The sequence below is a fragment of the Phocoena sinus genome, chromosome 5, assembly GCF_008692025.1.
Source record: "Phocoena sinus isolate mPhoSin1 chromosome 5, mPhoSin1.pri, whole genome shotgun sequence".
Taxonomy (NCBI): domain Eukaryota; kingdom Metazoa; phylum Chordata; class Mammalia; order Artiodactyla; family Phocoenidae; genus Phocoena; species Phocoena sinus.
In genome coordinates this window covers 125,942,627-125,968,893 of record NC_045767.1, presented here as the reverse complement: position 1 = coordinate 125,968,893, position 26,267 = coordinate 125,942,627, and the positions used below count along the sequence as shown (strand labels likewise).

At 36.9% G+C, this 26,267-nt stretch overlaps 1 protein-coding gene across 7 annotated transcripts in view; it reads left to right on the top strand.

Moving 5' to 3' along the window:
- Positions 1-26,267, top strand: part of BMPR1B (bone morphogenetic protein receptor type 1B) — a 423,330-nt gene that overhangs the window by 344,346 nt on the left and 52,717 nt on the right. For 6 of the 7 annotated variants that reach the window (XM_032632927.1, XM_032632928.1, XM_032632930.1 and 3 more), the window contains one exon: positions 12,608-12,767. In XM_032632927.1, the coding sequence (XP_032488818.1) occupies positions 12,625-12,767 (143 nt within the window). In that variant the 5' untranslated portion in view covers positions 12,608-12,624. Of the gene's footprint in view, positions 1-596; positions 794-12,607; positions 12,768-26,267 lie in introns of those variants that run through there. The other variant, XM_032632932.1, reaches the window with a different exon arrangement.

Below are 26,267 nucleotides of genomic sequence, written 5' to 3'. Positions count from 1 at the left end.
GCTGGTTAAAATAAATATTTTATGCTGGCTTAAGCCATATATGATGAATAAGATAGTTGTGTCTCAAAGATAAATTTTATATCACATATTTTAATGAGTCAAGTCCAATAATATGGTTGACTTAATGAAAAGATAAAATTAATGGTAATCATTTGGTTTCAGTTTTCCCAACATTATAAAAGGAGTTTGATGTCTAGAATAGGTAAACCTCTTTAAAGAAAGATTTTTAAACGTTTATGTAGCTGATCAATTTGTGAAGTTGTGCTGATTTTAAAACAAACCAAAGAATTGCATGTTGAACTACCATGCTAAAAGTCAAAAGGGTAATATCAAAAAATAGATTTCTAGATACTTAAATGTTGTATATTTTTCTGCCTGTGTATAATCAGAGGCAGCTTTGAACCATCTGGAATTGTTACATAATACACTGTGGTCAGTGACTTTTTTTTCTTTTCTTTTTACTTACTTTTTTTTGATTCTAAGGTTTCCTTTCTCTTTCACCTTTCCACTGTCATATGCCATGTATCTTGAACATAGCTCAATGCTTGACCAGAATAATCTCTCTTGCCAGCTTATAATCAAAGGGAGTGCTGAGAAAAACAGCTGAGCTGTATTAGGCAACCACCGTCTGGACTGCATTTCTTAACTGGTGAATAACACATCACAGGTGCAGGATTAGTGTTGCCTACGGTGCTGTGCTTTTTAGTGGACACCCCTAGCAATTCTGTGTGTCCTCCTCATGTCTCGTCCCAAGGAACCTGGCAACGATCTATCAAGCGTACAGAAATCAAAAGTGAGTAGTGGGAGAAGCTTTATATCTTACAGAGGCTGTTTTTTCCCTCCAGAAATGTAAGCAAGATCAGTTAAGCCAATTCTGGTACACACAAAAGCGATGATAGAACTTAGTCTTTCTTGGCATAGAGGTTTGGGAATAGAACAATTCAGGGGTTCAAAAATTTCGCGCACAAAAATTACACGGCAAGAAAATGCAGTTTAGCTTAAATGTCCCAGCAATGTGTAATTTAGGTGACTTCTAAACTACTACAAATGTTGCATATATTATTATACCTTCTGTGTTGTCTGTGTGGTGGAGTGGGTATGTGTGTTTGCCCCTACACATTTTCCAATACTGTCACGGTTAAAACCAAGTGTTTTGGCTGTGTAACGTCCTGTGGTAGAGTTTGTAGTTTTTGATGTTGTAAATTCTTCTGCTATCTATGATATATGTCTCAATTCATAGATTATAAGTCAAAGTTGCTTTCTTGCAAATATGGTTTTTAAAAAATGCAAAAATATTTTAAAGTACAAATTAATGATTTAAACATTAGAAGAAATGAATGTTCTGAAAATTCAGTTTCTAAGTCGTTTAATTTGATCAGGAAGGTTATAAATTGTTTTAAGGTAAAGTATACAGTCAGAGAAGCTAAGGCAAGTATATTTTAGTAATTCATGTCATTTTTGGTATCTATCTTAGAAAACTTTCCTATGAAGCGTGACATAACTGAAAACAAAGCTATGTAGATAGCACTGCAGGTTTTGTACAGTTGTTTCTTCAGATTCTTTAGTTTTTCTCTTAAAACTCTGTAATGGCTTTCTAATATTCAGATCGTTTTAATTCATTTTGCTGCTGGTTATCATTATTCTATGTTGTTTCATCATAGACCTTTAAACTCATTGGTGATGATAGTAGTTGATAATAGTGCATTGTAAGTTAAGTTTTTAAATATATATATTCCATATATTTTATGCCTCAAATATTTGAACATTTGTAATAGCAATATATTTACATTTTCAAGATCAGTATGCTCCTTACTAAAGTATCCTTTAACAATTATCCAATTAGAGGATCCAGAAAGGATTAGAAACAGAGAGATCCGAAATGCTTTCCAGGTTTTTTCTTTGGGGAAAAAGAATAGCATGAACCTGGTGATTGGGTTTCTGATGTCTGGCTTCATTGTCACTTCTCTTCTTTACATAGATGTCTGTTCAAAGTAGTTTTACACTTCAAGCTGTCTTGGGAGTGCTTTGCAAAGCTGCGGAGTAAGTTTTGGTGCGGTGGCTAGTTGAACATCCGCTTTGATTAGCTTTAGAACTCTGTGAAGCAGAGCACTGATAGAAAGTCACCGAATAAACCATAGCTCCTGGCTTGGCAGTCTGCCATGTCCTGGTTGATTCTTTGACATTATTGTCAAAGAGGCTGTGGTTCAGTTTCTTTTCTGACAAAGAAAAGAACAGACATATTAAGTATTTTTAAATGCAGAGATTTTTTTAACTTTTAAAATCATCCTATTAGCTGTGATTATGCTATTTTATGGATATAGATTCAGTGTGATGTTAAACTATCTTTAAACATGGTGGTTACTTGCTTGTAAAGTTTATTATTTCTTATGTTGATACTTTAAGATACTTGTTATCATGTCATGTTTTAGAGTATTTTCAAAGATTTTTAATTTATATGAACATTTTGGTTGAGTTTCTCCAAATTCGAAAGCATATTAAAACCCGTGGGAAAGCTAGCTACTGTTCTACCTTTAAAGAGTATAAATGTGATGTCCTAAGAACTATAAATCATGTTATAATCAATTATGATGCTTACTCAGGCTCATAACTCTGTATTAGTTACCTGTAAAACAAACAAATATGAATATATATGTTGTATGTTCACATTTATGTAATATTTCACCTTTTTATGATTTGTTCAACTCGTAATCTAGCATCCCAGAATATAAAACACTTGAATTATTGAAGCTTTCACTTTTTATCCAGATGTTTTGGGGTCTCTGGGCAGAACTTTTATGATATAAAATGTTGAAAACATGGTTATCATACAGAAACTGAGTGATATGGTCATGTGGATGTGTAAGTATGGTAAAAAGAGAAACAATTGCTGGCAAATGGAAACATGTAAAATATTTTATTATAAAAGCTCTGGTTTCTATAGAGATCCAGCAAATCTTTAACATTGTAAAACCAGTGTGTTTTTCTTACCCTATTCGGTAGTGTCAACGGTGAGCCACTGAAATGAAAAACTGTCAGTATCCCTGGTGCTTATGTTTTCCATAAAATTTACTGGTTGATTCCTGTCACCCCTAGTAATCTTCCCTCCTGTGCCTCCTACCTAGGACTTACTTACATTTGACAATTATATGTGGCATTTTGACTTCTATTTTATTATTTTCATATACTGTTTTTGGTTTGCCATATGTAGCTGATTTGTCTCAGTGTATTCCACATGCAGTTGATTTGTCTCACCAGCAAGATTGTTACATTACTGAAGGTACTTCAGGTGCTCTGCGCCATTGTGTTATGTAGATGGAATGGATTTAATGATTATTTGCTAAATAAATGAATAATGAATAACAATGTATTATTCAGCTGTGAACAAAGTGTCAGTGTTTCGTAAACCAAAAAGCTCAATATTTTTATAGACTTTCTGTGCACAGTGGTGAGCCAGAATGGCAAAGTTAATGGAAGTGACATGAAGCAAAAGAAAGGGGAATTGAAGAGGAAGAGAGGATCAGGATGAGAGAAAGAGGTCGGGGAAAGAAGAAATGGAAGAGAAGTAGAAACATTTAGGAGATGAAGCAGTAGAGAAAAGGAACAAAAACAATGGAGGGGGAGAAAGAGAAAAATCTGAAGAATGAAAACAAAAAAACTGAATAGTAAGCTTCAGCAGCACAGAAAACAGCAGTTTACTGTTATTCACTCTTAGTATGTGCAAGGAGCTGTGATAGGTGCTTTACTTGGAGTCTCTCTTCCAGTTCTCCTAGCGAGCCAATGTGTGCTGCGACTTTCCACATCCTCTGTTAGAGAGGTCAGTGACTTGCTAAGGCAACAGAGCATGGCAGTAGCTAAGCTGGGCTTTGAACTGTTTTGTCCGTTTTACGTTATATCCTGGTCAAGTCTGAGTCTACTGCTTGGTGACCACACCTGGTGTTGGTTTCTCACCTGGCATTTCATCCCCCTCTATAGCATGGTAGCCCCAGAACTTACCACCTACAGCCTCCCTTGTCCCTCTCTCCTCTGACTTCTGAGACTCGAAGGAGAAAGAAACTCCTGTGCAGTTAGTTCACTTCACTATTAATAATTGAAAGTCTACTCTTTCTTTGTAATGCATGTGATTTTGCTTTGGTAGTTTTGAATCTAAGTTGTATTTATATTTTGTTTTCAAAAGAGTTTAGGCACGTATTTCAACTTTTTATTAACGATTGCGTTTCATGTTGTTTATATATATATATTTTTCTAAGTTCTTGTTGCAAACAACATAGAAAAATTGTTTGAAAATGTCTTGGTATAATGAAAGAGGGTTAGGCAATGAAAATTGAGGTCAGGACTTTTGAATTGAGTATGCTTATTAGACAGTAAATTAAATTATTAAATGGAGTTAAATGATTCAAGGCTTAAGTGATGAAAATAAAAGCTAGTTATCTATTTAAACCCACCATTCAGGATCACGAAAAGTTAGCTTGAAAATTAATATTGTTTTCAAGCTCTGATTCAAGTTTTATTCCTGTGTGTTATAGGTTTTGGGTTTTAACCAGTGTACTCTTTAAACCAGTTTTGGTTGAGAAGGGAAATGAGCATTGATTCACATTATTTATTATCATAGCAACATGGATAGTGTTAGACTGGATCAGTCCCAAAGCATTGCTGGACAGTTCAGTAGTACTTTCACATTTTCTTCCACTAATCTTTTTACCCAAGATACTTGAAGTACAAGCTTGTGTGATATGAATTTCAATTTCTCTTCTTGGTCCGGCCTGCCCTCTTGTGAAGATGATGTAGAACAGAGAAGACACTCAAAGTTTTGTTAATTTTTGAGATATTTAGAGAGCTAAAAAGTAAAAAATAAAATGAAGAAAGGAAAATAGATTACTAGTAGATCCTGTGGCACAATATAATTACATGTCATCTTTAAATGAATTTTGAAGACTCACATCCATTTCTTAGTATTAATGCATAGTGTATTTGAGATTTAATTTCCTTGAATTATTGCTGTTCATAAAGATCGTTCTCCATGTGTTTTAATGTGACAGTAGATTCTGATATTCTCTTCACTATGACATATATCATACAACAATATTTTATATCACAGACTTAAAACGTTTTATTCTATTTTTGAAATAAGAATGTAACCAAGAAAAAATAATCAAAACTAGTACATTAACTAAAATGTACTTTAGGATATAATGGATGAATATGGAAGCTAAAATTTATTTCTTGCAGAGTTGTAGTATTGTATTTTTTTTGCAATTTACTGTTCTGTGTTTTCTGATATTTCTATAAAAATCTTGTTTCATTTTTCTGTAAAAATCATATGGAATGGTACACTATAATATAAGATAATATAGAAATAGTAAAAATAATTGATTTTTTAAGTATATACATCAAAAATGAGTTATTTTATAGTGTTTATACCAGGCTGCCAGCTAATAATTGTCCACTGATTCCAGATGAGTACTTTAAAGACATTCTTTATAACTCTGCCTTACTTCCTAACTTACACAAGAAGAGATGCCATAGAAAACTTGTGTATAACTATATACAGACATACAAAATAGCTGAAAACATGTGTGTAACTGTAACATATATCCATGAAAAGATGTTCAAGGAAGATAACCATCTGTTTAGCTTTTGTAATTGAATGGAAGTCACACTATTGCATGCTGATCATTATATTATTTTGTGAAGTTTGAGTAATTTGCCTGAAAATTTGTCAATCTATCTCCTATATGAAAATCATAAGGAATATAATTTAGTTGCAATTCATTAAGAACACACACGCGCGCACGCACACACACACACACACACACACACACACACACACACACACAGAAACATGTTTGGAAGTGACCTTGTGGTTCAGTTGCTCCCTAAAAAAATCTACTGATCCTCTGAAAAATAAGGAACAAGTTTAGATTGGCTTCCACAGGCCCTACTTTGTATTATCACGGTAGTTTGGATAGTTAACAACCTGGATTAACTATAATGTAACTAGCTAAGCTAACCAGGCAGCATCTGAAGTGTCTGGATTCACACTGTTAAGCTAAAGATTGGTATTAGGGAGAAAAAGGGGTGGGGAGTTAGGGGAGGAGGAAGGTAGGAGGGAGGAAGGAAACTGAAAATGGACTGAACTAAAGAGGGTGTAGTATTTATTCCTAAGACATTTCCGAACAGTCTGACTTTCTCAGTTTTTTTCCCTCTTACATTTTTCTGTCAGATTTATTTATAATTCTATTACTAAATATTAAAAAAGCCTTAACTGTCTGGAAAGCTACTGGGAAGAAATAATCAATTTTGTTGAAATTCTTTTCAACCTAAGTAGAAACCATTCACTATTTAGCTTTCCTTGGTGGAAAAAAATTCCTTTTAATTTGCTGATTTAGAAAATATAATGTACTAAGTTACATGTAATGTTTCTTTCATAATTAGTAATCTTGCCATTGTTTTTAATGATTATCTTCTTTTATATAAATTTATCAGAAAGTCAGGCTAAATTCATGTTTTTATGAGATGATTATTAATTTTATATACATGTAATTGCCTTTTTTATACCTTAGCTGATGTGTTCAGTCTTGTTTTTGATCTAAAATGCCTAAGCTTGCCTATATGAGGCTGGCTAGATTTGGCATAAATTCAGAATGACTTTATATGAAAGTGATCCTTTTATAAATCCCTTTTCATAATTATAGCAGTAGATAAAACAGTTCAGTTTCTCATTGACCCTTTATTTCAAATGTGGACTAGCTATTAGGAAGATCTTAAGGAAATTGAACCAATAATTTAAAACCTCCAAACAAACAAAAGTCTAGTTCCAGATGGCTTCACTGGTCAATTCTATCAAACATTCAAAGAAGAATTAATACCAGTCCTTCTCAAACTCTTCCAAAAATAGAAGAGGAAACACTTCCAAAATCATGTTATGAGGCCAGCATTTCCTTGATATCAAAACCAGACAAGGGCACCATAAGAAAAGAAAATTACAGATCAATATCCCTGATGAATGTATCTAAAAATCCTCAACAAAATATTAACAAACCAAATTCAACAATATATTGAAAGGATCATACACCGTGATCAAATGGGATTTATTCCAGGGATGTAAGGGTGTTGCAACATCCACAAATCAATCAATGTGATTTACCACATGAACAAAATGAAGGATGAAAATCTTATCATCTAAATACATGCAGAAAAAGCATTTGACAAAATTCAACATCCATTTATGATAAAAACAACAACAACAACTCTCAAAACAGGTGTAGAAAGAATATGCTTAAACACAGGAAAGGCTATATATATGACAAGCCCACAGCTAACATCATACTCAACAGTGAAAAGCTGAAAGCTTTTCCTTTAAGATTAGGACCAAGACCAAGATGCCCACTCTGGCCTTTTTTTTTTTTTTTTTTTTTTTTTTTTGCGGTACGCGGTCCTCTCTCTGTTGTGGCCTCTCCCATCGTGGAGCACAGACTCTGAACGCGCAGGCTCAGCAGCCGTGGCTCACTGGCCTAGCCGCTCCGCGACATGTGGGATCTTTCCGGACCGGGGCATGAACCCATGTCCACTGCATCAGCAGGTGGACTCTCAACCACTGCCCCACCAGGGAAGCCCAACTCTGGCCATTTTTATTCAACATAGTATTGGAAATGCTAGCCAGAACAATTAGGCAAAAAAAGAATAAAAGGCATCTAAATTGGAAAGGAAGAAGTAAAACTGTCACTATTGGCAGATGACATGATGTTATATATAGAAAACCCTAAAAACTCCACCAAAAACTGTTGGAACTAATAAATGAATTCAGTGAAATTGAAGGATATAAAAGCAGTATAGAGAAATCTGTTGCATTTCTATACACTAATAATGAATGAACTATCAGAAAGAGAAATTAAGAAAACGATTTCCATTTACAATTGCATCAAAAAGAATAGAATACCTAGGAATAAATTTAACCAAGGAGGTGAAAGACCTGTGCACTAAAAACTATCAGACATTGATGAAACAAATTGAAGAAGACAAAAACAAATGGAAAGCTAATCCATGCTCACAGACTGGGAGAATTAATATTGTTAAAATGTCCATATTACGCAAAATAGTCTACAGATTCAATACAATCCCTATCAAAATTCCAATGGCATTTTTCACAGTAATAGAACAAACAATCCTAAAATTTGTATAGAACCACAAAAGACCCTGAATAGCCAAAGTAATCTTGAAAAAGAAGAACAAAGCTCAAGGCATCATGCTCCCAGCTTGCAAACTATATTACAAAGCTGTAGTCACCAAACAGTATGGTATTGGCAGAAAAACAGACACATAGATCAATGGAACAGAATAGAGAGCCCAGAAATAAACTCACACTCTTATGGTCAGTTAATCTATGACAAAGGAGCCAAGAATATGCAATGGTAAAATGATAGTCTCTTCAATAAATGGTGTTGGGAAAACTGGATAGCTACATGCAGTAGAATGAAACTGGACCATTATCTTACACCATACACAAAAAGTAACTCAAAATGTATTAAAGGCTTGATTGTAAGACCTGAAAGCATGTAACTCATCAAAGAAAACATAGGTTGTAAGCTCTTTGACATAGGTCTTGGTGTTGGTATTTTGGATTTGACACCAAAAGCAAAGCCAAGCAAAAAGAAACGAGTGGGACTACCTTAAACTAAAAAGCTTCTGCACAGCAAAGGAAACCCTCAACAAAATGAAAAGGCAACCTACTGAATGGGAGAGGATACTTACAAATCGTATATCTGTAAAGGGGTTGATATCCAAAATATATAAAGAACTCATACAACTCAGTAGCAAAAAAACAAAGTTCCATTTAAAAAAAAATGGGGCAGAGGATCTGAATAATACTCATTTTTCCAAAGAAGACATACAGATGGCCAACAGGTACATGAAAAAATGCTTAACATCCCTAATCAATAGGGAAATATGTATCAAAACCTCAGTGAGATATCACCTCACACCTGTTAGAATGGCTGTTCTCAAAAAGACAGGTGATAACAAATGCTGGTGAGGATGTGGAGAAAAGGAAACCCTTGTACATTGTTGGTGGGAATGTAAATTGGTGCAGCCACTATGGAAAACAGTATGCAGCTCCCTCAAAAAATTAAAAATAGAACTACCATGAGATCCAGCAATTCCAATTCTGGGTATTTATCCAAGGAAACAAAAACACTAACTTGAAAAGATATATGCACCTCTATGTTCATTTGCAGCATTATTTACAATGGCCAAGGTATGGAACAACCAAAGTGTCCAGCAAGGGATGGATAAAGAAGATGTGGTACATTGTTGTACATCTGAAACTAATATTGTATGGCAACTATACCTCAATTTAGATACCATAATCTTTCTTTTTAACTGTGCTCTTAGCTTTTGAGTCTAATCATATTTATTCCTTCTGTTGCTACTGCTTCTCTTCTCCCTTGTCTTCTCTTTTTAGCCTCCAAATTATCACTTAATTATTTTAGTTTAATCTTGTGATTGGAAATGTGAATCATGTGATAACGATTTTCATTTCATAAGGAATTAAACACATATAGATTAATTGACTCCTTAGTAGCAATTACATACTTTTATGGATTACTCCCTTGATTATTTTGGCAAAAGCAAATAAAGAACTCTCCACCTGTCTCAGATTTGCATTTAATTATCCATGTATTTAATGCTAATTAAAAGCAATCATTTATCATCTCACTACATTTACTTGTTTGGATCATATTGTATGAAAGCAGCCTTATATGTTCATTCAGTATGTTGTCTGTTAACTCAGTTTATAGAAATGGTATCTGTCGTGAGCTAGCTATGCTTATGTTTTTGTTCTTATGAATGTGTTTTTGGTAAAATATCATGTATTCTGACTGCATGTTACAGTGTTAAACATTTTAGAAGGATTATGCAGCAATATTTCATCTTCACAATCTCTATAGAAAGGATGATTTTTACCTTCTGATTACCAAGTTTTTATTGCTAGTGTCTCCTCTGGAACTCTTTTATATTGTTGGGGGTTTTTTTGTTTGTTTTAGCCCCTTTTCTTGTTCATATAGTGGGATTTTGTAATTAAAATGCTCTGTAAACTGCCCTTTTCAACAAAAATTACATTTTAACAGTCTTCCTTGTCAGGAAGTATACTTTCACATCTACATTTTAATGACTACATAGGAATCTCTTTTAAGAGACCTGACTTATTCCCTCTTGTTGTAAACACAGATTGTTAAGCAATATCGCAAAGAATCTCCTTCTAACTAAATTTTATATCATTATTTTGTTTAAATAAATTTAAAATGTGAGAAAATCATGAATCCTGTATTAAAATGTTTTTTACAAAATGACATCTTCTTTCCAATAGTATAAAGATGTTTCTTTTTATACTGTAGACCATTCTGTGTGAATATTCCATTTAACAACTTTTCCCACCACGTGGTAAATTCTGTGTATGTTTAGTTCATCCTACTTACCTAGGCTGTGTCTGGAACAAGGCAGGCACCCAATATGTGTTTGCTAAGTAGACATATGCATAATAAATGAATTTTTATTATTTTGTTTTAAAAACTTCAAAGAGCAGGGGCCTGGTATGGAAGAAAGCAGGATGTAATAAGTTTTAAATATCTTACCTTCATCACTTTGAGATACTTCGAGGTAATTTAGGTCATAAAGTTAGTAAGACTGAGAAACAGATTTAAAAAGAAGGAAACCAGCATGGCAGGGTGATATATAGGCATACCAATACCCACTGCACCTGGATAGCAAGTGGTGCTAGGGCATTTATGCAGGCTTTAAATACAAGATACTAACATGAACTGTGTTTAACTTCACTTTATTTTGGAATTTAACTTAAGGATGAGCACCGATTTTATAGAAATAATAAACACCTATTGGGATTAATTTTATGGTTGGATTAAATAAATATTTACTTAATCTAGTCCTAGTTTTCTCAAAGTGGAGTCTGCACATCATCTGTCTAAGTCACCTGGGGTCTTGTGGAATAATGCCTTTCCCTTGGCTCATCTGAGACCTGCAGAATCAGAATCACTGTGGGTGGCCCAGGATTCTGAATATAACAGACTCTTCATATATTACAATTGATGTGTCTTCTGCAGACTAAAATATAAGGAACTGTTTGAGAAAGTTAGGTGCACATCTTACATAAATTTGAAAAATCTAATGAAATATTAGAATTAATGATTGGGGGAAATTCTGGTAAATGGATCTAACATATTCTTTTTTCCCTTAATTACTACTTTCTACAAATTCAACTAATTAGCATAACATAGAGAAAGTCAGGATAGATCATCACAGACCTTTTTCTAAACTCTTCATTCTCTGATATAACCAGTGGTTGGAGGCACTAATTTGTAGTTAAAAAAAAAACAAAAAAAAACAAATGTACACTGTACATATCTAGTGTGCATACTGTACTTCTGATCTAGAATTTCAATTTTTTAACCCAGTATCTTTCAGATAATATTTTTGTTGAAATTGTATTTAACTGTAGGCAAATTGGATGTGTTGTTAGATTTTAAATCAGACATTGCTCAGGGTGACAATTTATACAGTGACATAGCATGTAGGAGAGCTCTTACCACAATGCCTGAAACCTGGTGTCAATTAATCTATGCCTCCTTCTGAAGCATCCTTTCTTTCCAAAAGTGGTGGTAAAGAAGAAAACATGAAAACTGTCTCAGTGATATGTCACCCTAGGTTGTGCAACATTGTCTTACTATTTAAAAGGTAAAAAATTAGATTTCTCCAATAACATTAGCTAACATTTATCAAGTAATACTATGTAACATACCCACTCTAAGCTCTTGACATGAGGTAGGTGCTTATAATTATCTCCATTTTGATGATAAGAAAATGAAGCACAGTGGGACTATTTGTAAAGCTATTCAGTGTCAACTAACTGGTAAACAGTAAAGCCTACTTTAGAACCAGAAAAATCTGTCTCTAAACATCATGTCTACTATCGTATCTTCCACTGAAGATGTAGAATCATTGCTACTGTAATAGGTCGTCACTTTCGCTTGTATATCTTGATAATTAAATTTTTATCTTCCTAATGAATGTTGCAGATTAAATATGTTTAATGATTTCTTTAAAAAATACATGATATACCTAAAGTGAAGAGACCCCTAAAGTAAAGAGACGGGTAGAAAGTTTTAGGGCCCAGATGATCTGGGTGTAAATGCTGGCTTCATGACTTATTAGCAGGGTGCAGATCACTTAAACGTCGAGTCTTAATTTTCTCATCTGAAAATGGGAATGGTTATATTTACTCACAGCATTACCGCACAGAGTAGAGATAATCTATATAATAGTGGGTCATTGAACTGCTTGCACTCAATCAAATACAACTATTATAACTTAATGTAGAAACTACTATTCTCAAAGGATTATGAGAATTTCTAATGAGACATATATATCATATAGAAGGTATAATCTTTAGTGTCAAAACATCAGAATATGTTTTCTGTTTAAACGTTTAACTATTATGAGTACTTAATATTTTGTTTAATATCATCATTCTTTGGACAGAAGACTGTGGCTGGGCTATCCCAAAGATGCTTAAACTCTTACTGTTTCTTCTTTTCAGCAAACTTCCTTGATAACATGCTTTTGCGAAGTTCAGGAAAATTGAACGTGGGCACCAGGAAAGAGGATGGTGAGAGTACAGCCCTCACCCCTCGCCCAAAGATCTTGCGATGTAAATGCCACCACCACTGTCCAGAAGACTCAGTCAACAATATTTGCAGGTTGGTCATATAAATTATTTAACTCTAGTTTTAATAGGAAGCCATCCTTTTTTGACTATAGAATTGTAGGCTAGTGTTTCCAAGAGCACATTTTGGGGAATAGGTCCTAAACCCATTAACTCTCAGAGCTGTGCCTGTATGTAGAGACGTACTGAATCGCATTTTGCCCTGAAATGTTGTTCTGAGGTCATTCTTCCTGCAAACATCACATGTGCACATAAACAGAGAGCACAGATCCCAGGGTCCCTGTCAAGGAGCAAGAACCAATTATTTTCTTTCAAAAGACCTCAGCCCCCAAAATAAATGCAGTAGCAGTGGTGTCAAATGTGTTTTGTTTGTTTGTTTGTTTGTTCTAACATTTATTATGGTCATGGTGTTAGTATCTTGGAAAGAACACCTAAGCTGTTGGAAATATTTATAAACTGCCTCTGGGAAACAGCGTAGTAATAGAGTTTATGTGAGTCCACCAGAAGTTAAGATTAAGACGCTAAATACTAGAGAATAAACTCCTCAGTAGCTAATCATGTTTGTATAAATACTTTCTAATATTTGAAACTGGACCGTTTGCCTCTTTCTTCCTTACACATCTTTATGCAGCCACATCCATTTTTTTGGTCACTGTCCCTGCACTGACTCCCCAGGGTGAGGACAACAGTAAATAAAGAGGCCAGAGTGTGTCCAGGGCAAAGTGGCTGAGATAACAAGACAAGTGTGGGTCTCAGGAGTTAAAATGTCAGAGAAGCAGAGCCTCCCTCAAGGAGGATAATGGACCCAAATAGGAAGATGGGCTGCTGGCTTTGAACTCCGGGCAGAATATCTGGGCAACCATTTGGGACCTCACTCCCCAGGAAGGAGCGTGAAAACTGAGTTGAATGCTTTTCTTTTTCATGCTGAGACCTTTTTTTTTTTTTTTTTTAAAGTTTCCTGTGAAGTGGGATCTGTCTAATACAAGCTCACCAGTGTATCCTGAAATATGTAGCTCAAGAAATATGTATTAACTGAATGACACAAGGAGGAAATTTGGGTGTATTCGTAAACATATGTCTCATTTAATCAGCACAACAACTCAGCATGATAGGGAATTCTTCTTTCTTACCTTTAGACCTAAGGAATTCAGGGCCCAGAGAGGTCTAGTAACTTGGCCCTTGTATGATAGACAAGGTTGCAATCTCTGAGCGCTTATGCCAAGATAAAATGACTCCAAAGCTCAGGCAGTGTTTCCTGGGAACACTACCTTTTTGCAGTAAACAGAAAAAGTATCAGGAAAATTACAAAGTTTTCTGAAGAAGAGACAATTAGCAGGATGAAGCATATTAGGGAGATATTTTACTATTTTGTGTGAGTCTGTAGTAATTAAGTGTGAATCTGTGTGTGCCCTTTGAGCTGTAGTTGGGGTGATCATACGTTCAGGTTTTCCAAAATTATCCCAATTTCAAATATTTTGTCCTATTTTCCTTATAGGCCATTGAAGCGTTCTAAAGTTGATTTGGAAGGAAGGTGTTGAGGCATGGTTAACTGCAGTGCAAGTTCTTTGTGGTGGGAAGGAGAAGCTTGGCATATAGGAGGAGACGTGGTGGGATTTGAGCCTGGAGACAGGGGAAATTTGTCTGTGTTCTAAAGGGGATGTTTAAGCAGGAGTGGCAGTGGAGACTGAGGTGATCTGATTTGCTTTTTAGAAAAATTTTCTCTGCTGCAGAGTATTGAATGTATAGAGGGAGACAAAAGTAAGTTCAAAGAACAACAGCAGACGAGTAAGAGAAATTGAAAAGTAGATTCAGGAAGGACAGTTTATGTGAGAGAAAATGTTCTCGGATGAGGGTGATGCTGGTGCAGGAGACAGTTGGATGTATTGGAGAAATATTTAGAAGGAAAGTTTTATGTTGACGCCACGGAGATGAGAGGGGACCAAGAGGAGCTTCACAAGTTGGCTGGGGTACACTTAGGTGCATATTGTAGCCTTTTGATGAAAGACGACAGAGGAAAAGAATCAAGTTTCAATCTGGATATACTAAGTTTAAGGTTTCTGACACATCCAAGTAGAGATCTCCGAGAGTAGGCCTATCAATAGAATATGGATTTGGAGCTCAGGTAAGAGGTTGGGGAGAGAGTAGAGTAACTAGAACATTAGTCAGTTTTTTTGTTTTTGTTTTCAGTCTCCCAATTCATCACACCACCACCCCCCTGCCGCTTTCCCCCCTTGGTGTCCATACGTTTGTTCTCTACATCTGTGTCTCAGTTTCTGCTCTGCAGACTGGTTCATCTGTACCATTTTCTAGGTTCCACATATATGCATTAATATGTGATATTTGTTTTTCTCCTTCTGACTTACTTCACACTGTATGACAGTCTCTAGATCCATCCACATCTCTACAAATGACCCAATTTTTCCCCCTTTTTATCGCTGAGTAATATTCCATTGTATATATGTACCACATCTTCTTTATCCAATCATCTGTCGATGGACAATTAGGTTGCTTCCATGACCTGGCTATTGTAAATAGTGCTGCAATGAACATTGGGGTGCATGTGTCTTTTTAAATTATGGTTTTCTCTGGATATATGCCCAGTAGTGGGATTGCTGGGTCATATGGTAGTTCTATTTTTAGTTTTTTAAGGAACCTCCATACTGTTCTCCATAGTGGCTGTATCAATTTACATTCCCACCAACAGTGCAAGAGGCTTCCCTTTTCTCCACACCCTCTCCAGCATTTGTTGTTTGTAGATTTTCTGATGATGCCCATTCTAACTGGTGTGAGGTGATACCTCATTGTAGTTTTGATTTGCATTTCTCTAAGGATTAGTGATGTTGAGCAGCTTTTCATGTGCTTCTTGGCCATCTGTATGTCTTCTTTGGAGAGATGTCTATTTAGGTCTTCTGCCTACTTCTGGATTGGGTTGGTTTTTTTTTAATATTGAGCTGCATGTGCTGTTTATATATTTTGGAGATTAATCCTTTGTCCGATGATTCATTTGCAAATATTTTTTCCCATTCTGAGGGTGGTCTTTTCATTTTGTTTATGGTTTCCTTTGCTGTGCAAAAGCTTTTAAGTTTCATTAGGTGCCATTTGTTTATTTTTTGTTTTTAGTTCCATTAGTCTAGGAGGTGGATCTAAAAAGATCTTGCTGTGATTTATGTCAAAGAGTGTTCTTCCTATGTTTTCCACTAAGAGTTTTATAGTGCCTGGTCTTACATTTAGGTCTCTAATCCATTTTGATTTATTTTGTGTATGGTGTTAGGGAGTGTTCTAATTTCATTCTTTTACATGTAGCTGTCCAGTTTTCCCAGCACCACTTATTGAAGAGACTGTGTTTTCTCCATTGTATATCCTTGCCTCCTTTGTCATAGATTAGTTGAAGATAGGTGCATAGTTTTATCTCTGGGCTTTCTGTCCTGCTCCATTGATCTATATTTCTGTTTTTGTGACAGCACCGTATTGTCTTGATTACTGTAGCTTTGTAGTATAGTCTGAAGTCAGGGAGTCTGATTCCTCCAGCTCCTTTTTTTTTTTCCCTCAAGACTGCTTTGGCAAAAAAAAAAAAAAAAAAAAAAAAAAAAAAAAAAAAAAAAGACTGCTTTGGCTATTCAGGGTCTTTTGTGTCTCCATACAAATTTTAAGATTTTTTCTTCTAGTTCTGTAAAAAATGCCATTGGTAATTTGATAGGGATTGCATTGAATCTGTAGATTGCTTCAGGTAGTATAGTCATTTTCACAGTACTGATTCTTCCAATCCAAGAACATGGTATATGTCTCCATCTGTTGGTATCATCTTTAATTTCTTTCATCAGGATCTTATAGTTTTCTGCATACAGGTCTTTTGTTTCCCTAGGTAGGTTTATTCCTAGGTATTTCATTCTTTTTGTTGCAATGGTAAATGGGAGTGTTTCCTTAATTTCTGTTTCAGATGTTTCATCATTAGTGTATAGGAATTCAAGAGATTTCTGTGCAATTTTGTTTCCTGCAACTTTACCAAATTCATTGATTAGCTCTAGTAGTTTTCTGGTGGCATCTTTAAGATTATGTATAGTATCATGTCATCTGAAAACAGTGACAGTTTTACTTCTTTTCCAATTTGTATCTCTTTTATTTCTTTTTCTTTTCTGATTGCTTCCAAAACTATGTTGAATAATAGTGGTGAGAGTGGACATCCTTGTCTTTTTCCTGATTTTAGAGGAAATGCTTTCAGTTTTTCATCATTGAGAATGATGTTTGCTGTGGGTTTGTCATATATGGCCTTTATTATATTGAAGTAGTTTCCCTCTATAACCACTTTCTGGAGAGTTTTTATCATAAATGGGTGTTGAATTTTGTCAGAAGCTTTTTCTGCATCTGTTGAGATGATCATATGGTTTTTATTCTTCAGTTTGTTAATATGGTGTATCACATTGAACGATTTGCATATATTGAAGAATCCTTGCATCTCTGGGATAAATCCCACTTGATCATGGTGTATGATCCTTTTAATGTGTTGTTGGATTGTGTGTGCTAGTATTTTGTTGAGGATTTTTGCATCTATTTTCATCAGTGATATTGGTCTGTAATTTTCTTTTTTTGTAGTATCTTTGTCTGGTTTTGGTATCAGGGTGATGGTGGCCTTGTAGAATGAGTTTGGGAGTGTCCCTTCCTCTGCAATTTTTGGAAAAGTTTGAGAAGGACGGGTGTTAGCTCTTCCCTAAATGTTTGATAGAATTCACCTGTGAAGCCATCTGATCCTGGACTTTTGTTTGTTGGAAGATTTTAAATCACAGTTTCAATTTCATTACTTGTGATAGGTCTGTTCATATTTTCTGTTTCTTCCTGGTTCAGTCTTGGAAAGATACCTTTCCAAGAATTTTTCCATTTCTTCCAGCTTGTCCATTTTATTGGCATAGAGTTGCTTGTAGTAGTCTCTTAGGATGCTTTGTATTTCTGCTGTGTCTGTTGTAACTTCTCCTTTTTCATTTCTGATTTTATTGATTTGAGTCTTCTCCCCCTCTTTCTTGATGAGTCTGGCTAATGGTTTGTCAATTTTGTTTATCTTCTCAAAGAGCCAGCTTTTAGTTTTATTGATCTTTGCTATTGTTTTCTTTGTTTTTATTTCATTTATTTCTGCTCTGATCTTTATGATTTCCTTCCTTCTGCTAACTTTGGGTATTTTTTGTTCTTCTTTCTCTAGTTACTTTAGGTGTAACGTTAGATTGTTTATTTGAGATTTTTCTTGTTTCTTGAGGTAGGCTTGTATAGCTATAAACTTCCCTCTTAGAACTGCTTTTGCTGCATCCCATAGGTTTTGGATCGTCGTGTTTTCGTTGTCATTTGTCTCTAGGTATTTTTTGATTTCCTCTTTGATTTCTTCAGTGCTCTCTTGGTTATTTAGTAATGTATTGTTTAGCCTCCCTGTGTTTGTGTTTTTTTCCCTATAATTGATTTCTAATCTCATAGCGTTGTGGTCAGAAAAGATGCTTGATATGATTTCAATTTTCTTAAATTTATTGAGGTTTGATTTGTGACCCAAGATGTGATCTATCCTGGAGAAGAAAGTGTAATCTGCTGTTTTTGGATGGAATGTCTTATAAATATCAATTAAATCTGTCTGGTCTATTGTGTCATTTAAAGCTTGTGTTTCCTTATTGATTTTCTGTTTGGATGACCTTTCCGTTGGTGTAAGTGAGGTGTTAAAATCCCCCACTATTATTGCTAATGTCAATTTCCTCTTTTATAGCTGTTAGCGGTTGCCTTCTGTATCGAGGTGCTCCTATGTTGGGTGCATATATATTTATAATTGTTATATATTCTTCTTGGATTGATCTGTTGATCATTACATAGTATCCTTCCTTTTCTTTTGTAGCATTCTTTATTTTAAAGTGTATTTCATCTGATATGAGTATTGCTACTCCAGCTTTCTTTTGATTTCCATTTGCATGGAATGTTTTTTTCATCCCCTCACTTTCAGTCTGTATGTGTCCCTAGGTCTGAAGTGGGTCTCTTGTAGACAGCATATATATGGGTCTTGTTGTTGCATCCATTCAGCAAGTTTGTGTCTTTTGGTTGGAGCATTTAATCCATTCACATTAAGGTAATTATTGATATGTATGTTCCTATGACTGTTTTCTTAATTGTTTTGGGTTTGTTTTTGTAGGTCCTTTTCTTCTCCTGTGTTTCCCACTTAGAGAAGTTCCTTTAGCATTTGTTGTAGAGCTGGTTTGGTGGTGCTGAATTCTCTTAGCTGTTGCTTGTCTGTAAAGCTTTGATTTCTCCATCAAATCTGAATGAGATCCTTGCCGGGTAGAGTAATCTTGGTTGTAGGTTCTTCCCTTTCATCACTTTAAGTATGTCATGCCACTCCCTTCTGGCTTGTAGAGTTTCTGCTGAGAAATTAGCTGTTAACCTTATGGGAGTTACCTTGTATGTTATTTGTCGTTTTTCCCTTGCTGCCTTCAGTAATTTTTCTTTGTCTTTAATTTTTGCCAATTTGATTAATATATGTCTTGGCGTGTTTCTCCTTGGGTTTATCCTGTATGGGACTCTCTGCACTTACTGGACTTGGGTGGCTCTTTCCTTTCCTATGTTAGGAAAGTTTTCAACTATAATGTCTTCAGATATTTTCACAGGTCCTTTCTCTCTCTCTTCTCCTTCTGGGACCCCTATGATGCGAATATTGTTGTGTTTAATGTTGTCCCAGAGGTCTCTTAGGCTGTCTTCATTTCTTTTCATTCTTTTTTCTTTATCCTGTTCTGCAGCAGTGAATTCCACCATTCTGTCTTCCAGGTCACTTATCCGTTCTTCTGCCTCAGTTATTCTGCTATTGATTCCTTCTCGTGTAGTTTTCATTTCAGTTATTGTATTGTTCATCTCTGTTTGTTTGTTCTTTAATTCTTCTAGATCTTTGTTAAACATTCCTTGCATCTTCTTGATCTTTGCCTCCATTCTTTTTCCGAGGTCCTGGATCATCTTTACTATCATTATTCTGAATTCTTTTTTGGAAGGTTGCCTATCTCCACTTCATTTAGTTGTTTTTCTGGGGTTTTACCTTGTTCCTTCATCTGGTACATAGCCTCTGGCTTTTCATCTTGTCTGTCTTTCTGTGAATGTGTTTTTTGTTCCACAGGCTGCAGGATTGTAGTTCTTCTTGCTTCTGCTGTCTGCTCTCTGGTGGATGAGGCTGTCTAAGAGGCTTGTGGAAGTTTCCTGCTGGGAGGGACTGGTGGTGTGTAGAGCTGGCTGTTGCTCTCTTGGACAGAGCACAGTAAAACTTTAATCCGCTTGTCTGCTGATGGGTGGGGCTGGGTTCCCTCCCTGTTGGTTGTTTGGCCTGAGGCGACCCAACACTGGAGCCCACCCGGGCTCTTTGGTAGGGCTAATGGCAGACTCTGGGGGGGCTCAAGCCAAGGAGTACTTCCCAGAACATCTGTTGCCAGTGTCCTTGTCCCTTGGTGAGTCACAGCCACCCCCCACCTCTGCTGATGACCCTCCAACACTAGCAGATAGGTCTGGTTCAGTCTCCTGTGGGGTCACTGCTCCTTCCCCTGCGTCCCGATGTGCACACTACCTTGTGTGTGCCCTCCAAGAGTGGAGTCTCTGTTTCCCCGAGTCCTGCTGAAGTCCTGCAATCAAATCCCGCTAGCCTTCAACATCTGATTCTCTAGGAATTCCTCCTCCCATTGCCGGACCCCCAGGTTGGGAAGCCTGACGTGGGGCTCAGTACCTTCACTCCAGTGGGTGGACTTCTGTGGTCTAAGTGTTCTCCAGTTTGTGAGTCACCCACCCAGCAGTTATGGGATTTGATTTTATTGTGATAGCGCCCCTCCTACCATCTCATTGCAGCTTGTCCTTTGTCTTTGCATGTCGGGTATCTTTTTTGGTGAGCTCCAGTGTCTTCCTGTTGATGAGTTTTCAGCAGTTAGTTGTGATTCTGGTGTTCTCGCAAGAGGGAGTGAGAGCATGTCCTTCTACTCCGCCATCTTGAACCAATGTCCTCCGTTCGTCAGTTTTTCGCTGTGAAATAAGCATCCTTAAAATCACAGTGATTCTTACCACTGAAGACATTTATTATTTCACTCCTGTGTCTTCCTGTGGGTTGCAGCTGTGCTGGGCTGTGCTGGCCTGGGTGGGCTTGGCTTCCGGCCTGCCCCCAACATTTCTTCATTCTTCTTGGACTGGCAGCTACCAAGGGCATATTGTTTGTTTGTCTGTTTTAATAAACAAACAAACTAATTAGTTAATTAATGACTGCATTGGCTCTTCATTGCTGCACTCGGGCTTTCTCTGGTTGCAGTGAGTGGGAGCTATTCTTGGTTGTGGTGCGCGGGCTTCTCATTGCAGTGGCTTCTCTTGTCGCAGAGCTTGGGCTCTAGGCACGCGGGCTTCAGAAGCTGTGGCTCGTGGGTTCTAGAGTGTAGGCTCAGTAGTTATGGCGCATGGGCTTAGTTGCTCCGCAGCATGTGGGATCTTCCCGGACCAGGGATCAAACCCATGTCCCCCGCATTGGCAGGCAGATCCTTAATCACTGCACCGCTAGGGAAGCCCCAAAATTCTTTCTCAGATGAGTTTGAGGGAGGAACCTTTTAAAGCTTCTGCTTGTGTCATGTCCTCTAACATTCCATTTACCAAATCAAGTGACATCCTCAAGCTCAAAGTGAAAGGGAAGCCATGGTTAGAGTGTGGCATGAAGAATTGAGAACAATAATAGAACAACCTAATCTACCAGAGTACAACTGAGCCTTGAGACTTGAATGCTTGGGTAAAGGAGGCTCTCCCTAGGAAACTCAGAATTAGCAGTGAAGCAGTGAGTATAGTGTCACTGAGGCCAAGTTTACTGAGGGAGGAAGAAGTAAGGTCAGCCATATTAGATGCTGTTAGGAGAAGAACTGAAATCCAGCCATCAGATTTATTGACCTTGATAACTGCAGTTTAGAAATATTTAATGTGGAAGTAGATATGGAGGGCAGATTGGGATGGGTTGTGAATTGTATGGTTTCCAACCTTTGATTTATAAGAGCAAAGAAGAAGAAAACAAAAATACAACAAAGCCAGCAATCAGTAACAATGGAACCCCTCAAAAAACGTTGGTATACCATGATAGCATGCATCAGTTAACTTGTAGAAGTCAACAGAAAACTGATATTTATTGAGCTTTTTTACTACTAGCACGCTTACTTTCACCTATCTTTTTTTTTTTGCGGTATGCGGGCCTCTCACTGCTGTGGCCTCTCCCGTTGCGGAGCACAGTCTCTGGACGCGCAGGCTCAGTGGCCATGGCTCATGGGCCCATCCGCTCCGCGGCATGTGGGATCCTCCCAGACCGGGGCATGAGCCCGTGTCCCCTGCATTGGCAGGCGGACTCTCAACCAGTGCGCCACCAGGGAAGCCCCACTTTCACCTATCTTTAATCATCACAGCACTCCTCTAAAGAATGTAACATTATCTGTACTTCCCAGGTGAGAAATATGAGGCTCTGAGAGGTTAAGTAATTTTTAGTACGTCACTCAGTGTTCATGCCCAAATGAGTGAAAAGAAATTGTGGCCCAGTTTACAAAGTACTGAATTTTTGACCAACAGCTAACCCCTGACTCTCGAGCAGAAATATTCATTCTTGAGTAAACTATACATACATTTTTCTAACAAGGTATTGACTCCAGTTGAGTCTCCTGTGAGCTGAGGTCAGTCATGTCTGAATCACAGGGCTGGTTTTTGTTCCTGTGGCCCTGGACCTAAATAGGTCCAGGCCTTTCTACCTCCATTCCTATAAGCACTCCAAATCAGCGCTCCTCAAGCTATCTCTGGTCAAAGTTTTTTTCCCCAATAAATTGTGCACTGATACTTTCTAAACTACAATAAAAATGAATTACTAGGAAAATTAATTTTCAAATACCTACAAATTGCATGCTTCATTTTTCTATTGTCTGTTAATTAAATTCAACAGAGCTAAATTTATTGCAGTATATACAAGTTTCAATGTCTGTATTAATGTACTCACAGACCAGTAACAAGTAGTTTGCAAGGGAACACACTTTGAGTAATACTGCACTAAATCTTGCACTTCTAGGTAAAACAGCTCTAAAGACAATGGTGTGCTTGCTTGGGGCTTAGATAAGGGCTGGTACCAGGCAGATTGTAGCCAAGCTGGGTGTCCTAGGTAGATCTCATGCTCATTACCACTCCCACTTTCCTGGAGAGAATAATCCAAAAAGTGGCCCAAATCAAAATTGCATCATACTTAAAAGAGACTCTGAAATCCCACATGATAATTCAGAGAACATATACAAAGTTTAGAGGGTTTTGGTTTTTTTAAAAAAATACTTATTTATTTGGTTGTGCCGGGTCTTCGTGGCAGCAGGCAGGCTACTTAGTTGCTGCATGCATGTGGGATCTAGTTCCCTGACCAGGGATCGAACCCAGGCCCCCTGCATTGGGAGCGCAGAGTCTTATCCCCTGTGCCACCAGGGAAGTCCCTTTTTTTTTTTTTTTAAACTTTTCATGAGTACCATCAATCACTTTACCAGCCAGCATTCTTATTGGAAAGTTGATCATGTCATTCTTGTCCTTGATTCCTATCAGGTGCAGATGTGTCTGCTTCCAATATCCGTGCCATTTACATTGCCTAATGGCGTGCATATTAGAGGCTGTAGTACAAATATATCATGCTGAATACAATGTTAGAACCATTTCTTAATATCCATAATTCAAAATAAGAGGCGAAGCCGTTGTTCAGTCTCCCTCATTATAATATCTATCTTCTAAATATTTACCTTTCTAGGTGTTACTTTTCATGGTGTATCCTTCTTATTCCATTTCCAGATTCTATTCCTAGGACCTCAGACTCTCACTGCATGCCTTGAAAGCTGCATTGTCTCCTTAATAATTCTTTGTGTATGACTTTCAACATGCCAGTGTTTTGTCTTGTCTTCCTGTCCTAACAGGCGTAATCTCAGCCTTGATGATTCTTTTCTGTATAGAATTCGGTCCTACTTCATGTATCCTTCCTTGTTTTACGTGATGTTGTCTGTGACAGTCATTTTTGTCCCTTTCTCACCACCTCCCTCAAGTTCTACTCTCTCATACAAGTCTATCCAGTTCTGAAAATTTTTTTACTCTCTTTCAAGGTAATTTTAAAAACTTCCTCATTTATCTTATTGGGTTCTGACCCAAAATTCTCCTACCTGGGCAGTTTTCAGGGTTTGTAGGTGTAATAAATCCCATTGGATGATTGCATGAAGGATGTGCACATGACACCAGGTGCCTAAATGAGAAATTTGATAAGTCTCCAGCTGTATCCTGAAGAGTCAAAGGCGGCAGAAGGGAAGGCTTAGGGGCTTAATAGGAAGTGAACAATATACGGCTCTTTACAACTATACATAGAGAACCATCGAAGGTTTTTGAGCAGGAAGGAAAATGTAAGATTTATCAGGCAATGCTGTACAGGGCCCTTATACAAAGCTTATATTAACCCAGAGCTTCTAAACCTGAATGCAGTGGGATGCGCTGTTAGAGAGGTGCTTCTGACCCAGGTCTCAGAGTGTTTAAAGTGAGCATTCTTCTCATTTGTTTGTACATCTTCTATTCATCTAGTTTATTCCACTGTTGCCCAGGCCACCCGAACATTGAGCTTTATGATCTTTTTTTTTTTTTCCAGTAGAAGATGTTGAGTTAAAATCATTTCATTTATGAGAATGGTGGGTCCTTCTTTAGAACTTACAATTCAGTTGGATGAGGATATGGTTTCAGCTTCACTTATGAAGTCTTTTATAAGGAATAACTCTGCTTTGTGGCTCTCAGTTATAAGTGATACTTCAATGGGTCCATTTGCTGTTGGACTTAATAGGAAGTGAACATTGTAGGGCTCTGTACAGTCATACATAGAGATCCATTGAAGATATTTGAGCAGGAAGGAAAATAAGATTTATCAGGCAATGCTGTGAGGAATGGGCTAGAATCTTGAGAGAGAAGAGGGGGCTTCCTGCCTGAAGGCTCTCAGAGCAGTCTAGGTGAGAGGAAGGGAGGGTCCGCACAGGGTGGTGGAGGTGAGAATATGCAAATGCTTGTTTAACATAAAAAGTGAGACAAGTTCAAAAAATCTTGTACCTCCTACGAAAAATGAACAGAAGTGAACAAAATGCTCAATCACTTGGTATGGCTGCCAGAGAAGGATGTATGATAGTTACACTTTCTTGAGGTTGAAGTAAAAAGGCCTCTCTCACGTTGGAACCTCATCATCAATGTTGCGACTTCACCTTCCCCACAGTGCTATGACCTCTCAGAGGACAAACCAGAGAAAGGGAGCAGTGGTAGTCATATCTATTTTACCCTCTTTCCCTCTACTACTATGGGAACCCACTCACCTAAGATAAGGAAAAAAAAAAAATATAAACCTTAGGGTTCTGTTACTCTGGTCATTCCCTTTGCATAACATTCTTCTTTGCCTTTTCCCCCCAGTCAGTAGAAAGCACTTGATTAGCTGGTGATTTCTGTCCCTCCTGCTTGAAGTTGAACCACTTTGTTTTTCCTAGAACTGGTTCATAGATGTTGAGCTCCTCGAAAGCAAAGGCTGCATCTTCCTCACCGTTGCTTCTCATCATCCAACTCAGTCTGAGGCATAGTATGCTTAATAAATGTTTGTAAAATTACCTATTGTTAACAAAGCTCTAAGCAGCTTTCAGCTGTTTTAGTTAACTGACTAAAATCTACATGATTTAAATAGCGACTCTAAAAGTTGTATGTATCTTTCAATTTACCTGTGACAGAAACTTTGAAAACTTTGTTTATCCCCTTCAATGTGAAATAGATATTTTAGAAGACAGTGTTCTCAAGGACCTATTTATAATTGACCTAAAACAAGCAGCCTTTCAAATAGATTCTGACTGAAACGTAAAAGAAATTTACGAATTCTAGTATTTCTTACATACTGGAAAAAAAAGTGGAATAAATAATTTGACTCAGTTTGATCCGAATAAATAAATTGATTGGTATCGAGAACAATTAATCCCTGTGTGCAGATGCACTTAAGCAAGTATCCATTTATTTAATGAGTTTTTGTCAAGAGCAAAATTTTAAACTATTTAATAACTAATAATTTTGAGTTATTTAATAATTTTTAGATTATTTTATTAGTGCTCTAAAATTTCCTATCACCCTGATTGGGTAGATCAGATAAACTCTTTTTAACTAATACTTAAAAAAATTATTTTATAGTTAAAATAATCTTTATAAAGATCAAAACTAGTTAGAAGAAAACTTCTACAACAGTCCCTTCTCAACTGTGGTGGTTATTGTTTCTGGACAGTCCTGGGGTTTACAATAAAGAAGCATAAGATCTTAGTGGAAAAATAGAGTTAAAGGGACCAAAACTTGGGTGAACATGATAAACCCTGTACTCACTCTACAGTGAATGAGTTGGGGCCCAGAAGGCTGTTTATAAACCCATTTGACCCCAAATGAAAACGGGCAGAACTTTCGGGCTCCGGATGCACGTCCACCTAAAGAGTATTATTTGGTTCCTCAAAGCTTTAAACTAAGTATATCCCTT